The 6,518-nt window shown below is 52.6% G+C and overlaps 1 protein-coding gene across 1 annotated transcript; it reads left to right on the top strand.

Moving 5' to 3' along the window:
• The first annotated feature begins 5,202 nt into the window (after positions 1–5,202).
• On the top strand, positions 5,203–5,936 carry TREX2 (three prime repair exonuclease 2). The gene has a single exon (XM_060252539.1). The coding sequence runs from the start codon at positions 5,218–5,220 to the stop codon at positions 5,899–5,901; it is 684 nt and encodes a 227-aa protein (XP_060108522.1). The 5' UTR covers positions 5,203–5,217; the 3' UTR covers positions 5,902–5,936.
• Positions 5,937–6,518: the final 582 nt, after the last annotated feature.

The following is a 6,518-nucleotide window of genomic DNA, read 5'->3' as shown; positions in this document are numbered from 1 at the left end:
CAGGGCTTTTTTTGTAGCAGGAACTCCTTTGCATATTAAGCCACGCCCCCGCTCGACGTAGCCAATCCTCCTGGAGCTTACAGTAGGCCCTGTACGAAGAGCCCTGCAAACTCTTGGGAGGATTGGCTACATTAGGGGTGTGTGGCCTAATATGCAGAGCAGCTCCTGCTCCAAAAAAGGCCCTGCATAGAACATGTATCAACAAATAAGACAGTACAGTTTCCATGATGGCGGGAAAAATAACTTTGGCTTCCACAGGCCTGCTAGAGAAGGGGTTGACAGAGTAGGACTGCAAAGCCCCCAGTCCCGGCAGGGAATCTCCCGCCCGAGAGGTTTGCAACCCACTGGCTCATTGGGCTGGTGGAGAGAACCTCCCCGTGTCGCTGGCACGATGACGTCACCCAGAAGTGACGTCATCAAAATGGTGGCATGCACGCAGGCCGTCTAAGCATTTCTGGGAAAACGCTATGTTTTTCTCAGATGCTCTAGCCGTTTGGGAGGTAAAACTCTACGGTACTATAGAGTTTCAACCTCCCAAATGGCTAGAGCGTCTGGGAAAACCATAGTGTTTTTCCAGAAACGCTTAGAGCGGCCCGTGTGCACAGCGCCATTTTGATGACGTTACTTCCAGGTGACGTCATTTCGTCGCATGCATGGAAGGACTTGGCAACCCTATTACAGAGAGTGGGAGGGGGGTATGAGTGCCAGATTTTATACTGTCCCATCGCTGTCCTCCACCAAATGCCTGATGGAACATCTCTGCCTTGCGGAAAGGTAGCAAATCCCACAGGGCACGGTTGTTCTCAGGCAGCGAGTTCCACCAGGCGGGGCCACACAGCCAAAAAAGCCCTGCCCCTCACTGAAGACAGCCAGACCTCTCTCAGGCCAGGGACCACCAAAACGATCTTATTTCCCGAGTGTAGCCCACTTCTGCGGGCATACCGAGAGAGGTGGTACCAAGGGTATTTGGGTCCCTGACCGCTCAGGGCCTGAACAGTCAGAACCAAGACCTTGAACCTGAACCTATTCCAGCTAACTGGATGCATGTCCAGCTTCCATGATACGAGATGGAGAGAAACGAGCGCCTTCGTTAGTGTGTGGGTGAGAAGAAGTATATGGTCAGCAGAGCGGAAATTGCTCCCTAGGAATTATCAGTTTACACATCAAAGGGGACAGAGAGAGAGGAGTAAACAGGAAAGAAAGAATGTGTGGGTTTCTTGCATTGTGCAGGGGGTTGGACTAGATGACCCTGGAGGTCCCTTCCCACTCTATGATTCTATGAAACCCAAAGTGTGCCAGTCTATCTAACTGACTTTGTTGTACCTGCCCCCCTCTGGGAGGCTGAGACCAAAACAGTTCCAGGCCTTCCAACACTTCTGTCCAGCAAGGCTTGGGCAGCTGAGCTGCACAGACAATATGTTTTTAAAAAAGCATCCAATCTCTGATCTGTACAGTGGCTCAGTGGTAGAGCATCTGCTTGGTAAGCAGAAGGTCCCAGGTTCAATCCCCGGCATCTCCAACTTAAAAGGGTCCAGGCAAGTAGGCGTGAAAAACCTCAGCTTGAGACCCTGGAGAGCCCCTGTCCGTCTGAGTAGACAATACTGACTTCGATGGACCAAGGATCTGATCCCGTAGAAGGCAGCTTCATATGTTCATATGATAAGGGAGGGACGGTGTCTCAGTGGTAGAGCATCTGCTTGGTAAGCAGAAGGTCCCAGGTTCAATCCCCGGCATCTCCAACTAAAAAGGGTCTAGCCAAATAGGCGTGAAATCCTCAGCTTGAGACCCTGGAGAGCCGCTGCCAGTCTGAGTAGGTAGACAAGACTGACTTTGATGGACCGAGGGGGGTCTGATTCAGTAGAAGGCAGCTTCATATGTTCATATGTTCAAGTTCTGGTCTCTCCAGGGCAGACAGATAACTCTGAAGTTAGGGCTAGTTTGTTCATTTCGTTTATGTCCCTCCTTTCGTCTCAACAGGGACCCCAAAATGGCTTCCGCCGTTCTCCTGGGTTCCCTTTTAATCCTCCCAACATCCTTGCGATGTAGACCGGGGTGAGAGCGAGTGACCGGTCAAAGGTCACCTGGCAGGGCTTCCATGGCATGAGTGGGGATTCAAACCTGCGTCTTCCAGAGCTGAGTCCAATGCTCTTAGCTCCTACACCGCACTGGCTTTTGGTTCAGGTTAGGCAGCCTTTCCCAGCTTCCAGTTTCTGTCTTGATATGTCATTTAAAAAAGAAAAAGAAAGAAACTCTCACACATTTTGTTTCAGAATGCCAATGCGGTCCTCTATGCACTGCCCCGTTCTGCCCCCTCAGCGTTTCCCTTCCTTGTTCCCTGGCATGTGCAAATAGGGCCGGGGTCATGCTCTGGGCCCAGCCCCCGCTGGTTTTTGTTTGTTGGGATGGGGTGGTGGGGGGGAACGGGGCGGGAGGGGCAGACATGTGATGATTCAGGATTCCTTTCGTCCTCTGTCCCAGCGGAGCAGAAGGCAGACGAACCTTTCTTCTCCCCTTATTGTTGGCTCCGCAGATGTTCATTGGCATTAGGAGTGGCCGCGTTTAGACTTCCTGAAACCTCCCCCTTGCCCACAAAGAGTGGCAGCATACCAGGGATTCCTGACGACAAACCAGATCTTCCTGGTGCATACAGGGACAGGATCTATGCAAATGTAGGAGGTTTTGAAACGGGTGCTAGAAGAAGAAGAAGATGATATTGGATTTATATTCCGCCTCACTCAGAATCTCAGAGTCTCAGAGCGGCTCACAGTCTCCTTTACCTTCCCCTCCTCTCCACAACAGACCCCCCTGTGAGGTGGGTGGGGCTGAGACAGCTCTGACAGAAACTGCCCTTTTAGGGACAACCCCTACGAGAGCTATGGCTGACCCAAGGCCATTCCAGCAGCTGCAAGTGGAGGAGCGGGGAATCAAACTCGGTTCCCCCAGAAGCTGCCCTTTCAAGGACAACCTCTGCCAGAGCTATGGCTGACCCAAGGCCATTCCAGCAGCTGCAAGTGGAGGAGCGGGGAATCAAACCCGGTTCTCCCAGATAAGAGTCCGCACACTTAACCAATAAAGAAAACTGGCTAGGACTATTCCTGCCACCAAAGAGGCAAACTACCCCCTGCTGAGGCTTGTCTCTTTAGCAGGGGATCTTACGGCAGAGCCTACCTCAGAAAAAGCTCTGTCTGCACCCATGAGACACTCCTGTCCACACACTCCCGGTATAACCCCTGAAAGAGCATTGCACTCGGCAGATAAGAACTTGCTGGCCGTCCTTGGCCCAAGAGACATCCGGCTGTCCTCAGCCAGGGTCTTTTCTGCCTAGGGTTGCCACGTCCAATTCAAGAAATACCTGGGGACTTTGGGGGTGGAGCCAGATTTTGGGGGTGGAGCCAGGAAACATCAGGGTGGAGCCATAAGCAAAGTTGTGACAGGCACAATTGAACTCCAAAGGGAGTTCTTGCCATCGCATTTAAAGGAGCCGCACACCTTTTCAATGCCTTCCCTCCCTTAGAAATAATGAAGGATAGGGGCACCTTCTTTCGGGGCTCATAGAATTGGACCCCCTGGTCCAATTGTTTTGAAACTTGGAGAGCATTTTGAGGAGAGTCATCAGATGCTATGCTGAAAATTTGGTAATGCTACCTAAAAAAAAACAGCCCCTCCAGAGCCCCAGATACCCCCCCGATCAAGTCCCCATTATACCCTACGAGAATCAATCTCCATGGGAATAATGAAATGCCCAGCAGACATTTCCTTCCCCCCACCTGTTTCTGACGACTCTGAAACGAGGGACTGGCATCTCTGCTCACGAGTTGCTGAACTTCCAACTTCTTCAAAGTGACACCGAGCAACCGAAGGTTCAAGTTTACCTTTGCTGTGCAAAAGCTGGGAGCCGCCATGTTGTCCTCCCCTTGCCCCCCCCGCCCCTATTCAGCCTTAAAGACACAGACACACCATTCCAAGAGGAAGCCTTTTCAAGCCTCCGGAGGTGGGAAGCCACACGGTGGCTGTGGGGGCGGGGCTTCCCTCCTGTCGGTCAGCTGACTGGAAGCGGAAAGGAGACTGGGAAAGGGGGAGAGCTCCCACTGGGACTTGGGGATTGGCAAGCCTATTTCTGCCCTGACCCCAACCTGGTGGAATTCCCTGCCAAATAACGTCCAGGCCCTGCGGAATCCAATGCAATTCCACAGGGCCTGTAAAGCAGAGCCATCCCACCTGGCCTTCAGTTGAGGACAACGCTGGCTTCCCTCTATCTAGCAATCCCGTCTGCTGCCACCTCCCACCCCACTGTGAGGTAGTGGCACAGTCAGTAGTTAACATCATCGTATCAGGCTGTTTTGATCATATTTCTGTTGTTTCAACTGTTTTTACACTGTCCTGAGCCCTGCTATACAGGGGATAGGGTTGCCAAGTCCAATTCAAGAAATATCGGGGGACTTTGGGGGTGGAGCCAGGAGACTTTGGGGGTGGAGCCAGGAGACATTAGGGGTGGAGCCAAGATCAAGGCTGTGACAAGCATCATTGGACTCCAAAGGGAGTTCTGGCCATCACACTTAAAGGGACGGCACACCTTTTCAATGCCTTCCTTCCATAGGAAATAATGAAGGATAGGGGCACCTTCTTTTGGGGCTCATAGAATTGGACCCCCTGGTCCAATCTTTTTGAAACTTGGGGGGTATTTTGGGGAGAGGCACTAGATGCTATACTGAAAATTTGGTGCCTCTACCCCAAAAAACAGCCCCCCTCAGAGCCCCAGATACCCGCAGATCAATTCTCTATGATTTTCTATGGGAATAAATCTCCATAGGGAATAATAGAGTTCCCAGCAGACATTTCCCTCCCCTCCCCCCGCTTTCTGACGACCCTGAAGCGGGGGGAGGGTCTCCAAACCAGGGGATCCCCTGCCCCCACCTGGGGATTGGCAACCCTAACAGGGGAGGGCAATAAAACATCTACGATGATGATGATAGCAGCAGCTTTTTTGAGCAGGAACACATTCCCTAATGCTGGGAATATTGCGCTGGGGACGCTCTAGGATTTGTGGTAAAACTCTATGGTGCCATAGAGTTTTAATCACGAATCCTAGAGCGTTGTGCTGGGGGAAAAGGAGTCCCCTGCCACAGCAGTGGAGGGACTTGGCAATCCTGGTAACAATTAACGAGGAAGTAAACGATGGATGTGTTCTAACAGCCTCTTCCTTCCCCCATCTCAGCCATGGCTTCCCCCCAAGATTTCCAGACCTTCGTCTTCCTCGACCTGGAGACCACCGGCTTGCCCCGTGACCAGCCCTGCATGGCTGAGCTCTGTCTCTTTGCTGTGAACCGTCGTTCCCTGCAGTGCTCCACCCTGGATGCCTCGCAGCCCCCGCAGCCGCCTCGCATCTTGGACAAGCTCACCCTCTGCATCGACCCCCAGAAGCCGTTCACCCCCAAAGCGGAGGAGATCACCGGGCTGAGCAACCAGACATTGGAAGAGAACTGCAAGCCGGATTTCAACAGCGCTGTGGTGGAGGCCTTGAGGGCGTTCCTGGACCGGCAAGCCGGCCCCATCTGTTTGGTGGCTCACAACGGTCTGCGCTTTGACTTCCCCCTGCTGCGGACCGAACTCTTGCGGGTAGACGCTGACCTCCCCCCGGATACCGGCTGCCTGGATACGCTGCCGGCCCTGAAGGAACTGGATCAGGCAGCCCACCAGAGCTACCGGCTGGGAGAGGTCTTCTGGCGCTTCTACGGGCAGGAACCGGTCGGGGCTCACTCAGCCGAAGGGGACGTGCTTACTCTTCTCTTGATCTTCCTCGCCAAAGCCCCTCAGCTGATGGACTGGGCGGCCGTCAACGCTCGGAGCTGGGGGGACATCAAGCCAATGTACCCTCCCAGTCCGGTCAGCTTCAGAAACTGATGCTCAGTCCAAAACTAGAAGGCAACAAATTGCTCGGTATAGTAACCTGTTATTATTAGGTTTTCCAAGGTTCTCCGCTGCTCCGGCAGGGGACTCATTTCTCTCTTGCGTGGCGTGATAACATTACTCGGAAATGACTTCATTGTGCCGGGCATGTTGTGCCTCGAAGGCTCTAGGATTCACAATAAAACTCTATGGTACCATAGAGTTTTACAGCGAATCCTAGAGCGTACTCAGAGTGCCACTCTAGAATTTGTGGTAAAAGCTCTATGGTACCCTGGATTCCAGCCTAGCCCCATCAAAACCAAAGAATTTAGACTGGAGTACCCCTGCATAGGATTGCGCAGGGAATCTCTGCGAGCCGACGCTCCTTCTCATCTTACCCTTCTTACTTGTGAGCGGCACCCACAAACTGCTGGCTGTCACACTGTGGGGCATGTCAGTTATTCAGAACTGGATTGTGCTTCATACAATCCAAAACTTCCGCAATGGGATGAGAAAGCCCGCGGCTTTTTTGTAGAAAAAGCCCAGTAGGGACTCATTTGCATATTAGGCCACACCCCCTGACATCACCATTGTATCACACAGAGCATTTTTGTAGCGAAAAACCCAGCAGG

This window comes from Heteronotia binoei, chromosome 13 (genome assembly GCF_032191835.1).
Source record: "Heteronotia binoei isolate CCM8104 ecotype False Entrance Well chromosome 13, APGP_CSIRO_Hbin_v1, whole genome shotgun sequence".
Lineage (NCBI taxonomy): Eukaryota > Metazoa > Chordata > Lepidosauria > Squamata > Gekkonidae > Heteronotia > Heteronotia binoei.
Note: the sequence above shows the minus strand (reverse complement) of the source record. Positions and strands in the feature narration are given on the sequence as shown.

Bases quoted from the DNA above. Each gene is read 5' to 3' on its own strand.
- TREX2 (XM_060252539.1), top strand. From the start codon at position 5,218: ATGGCTTCCCCCCAAGATTTCCAGACCTTCGTCTTCCTCGACCTGGAG.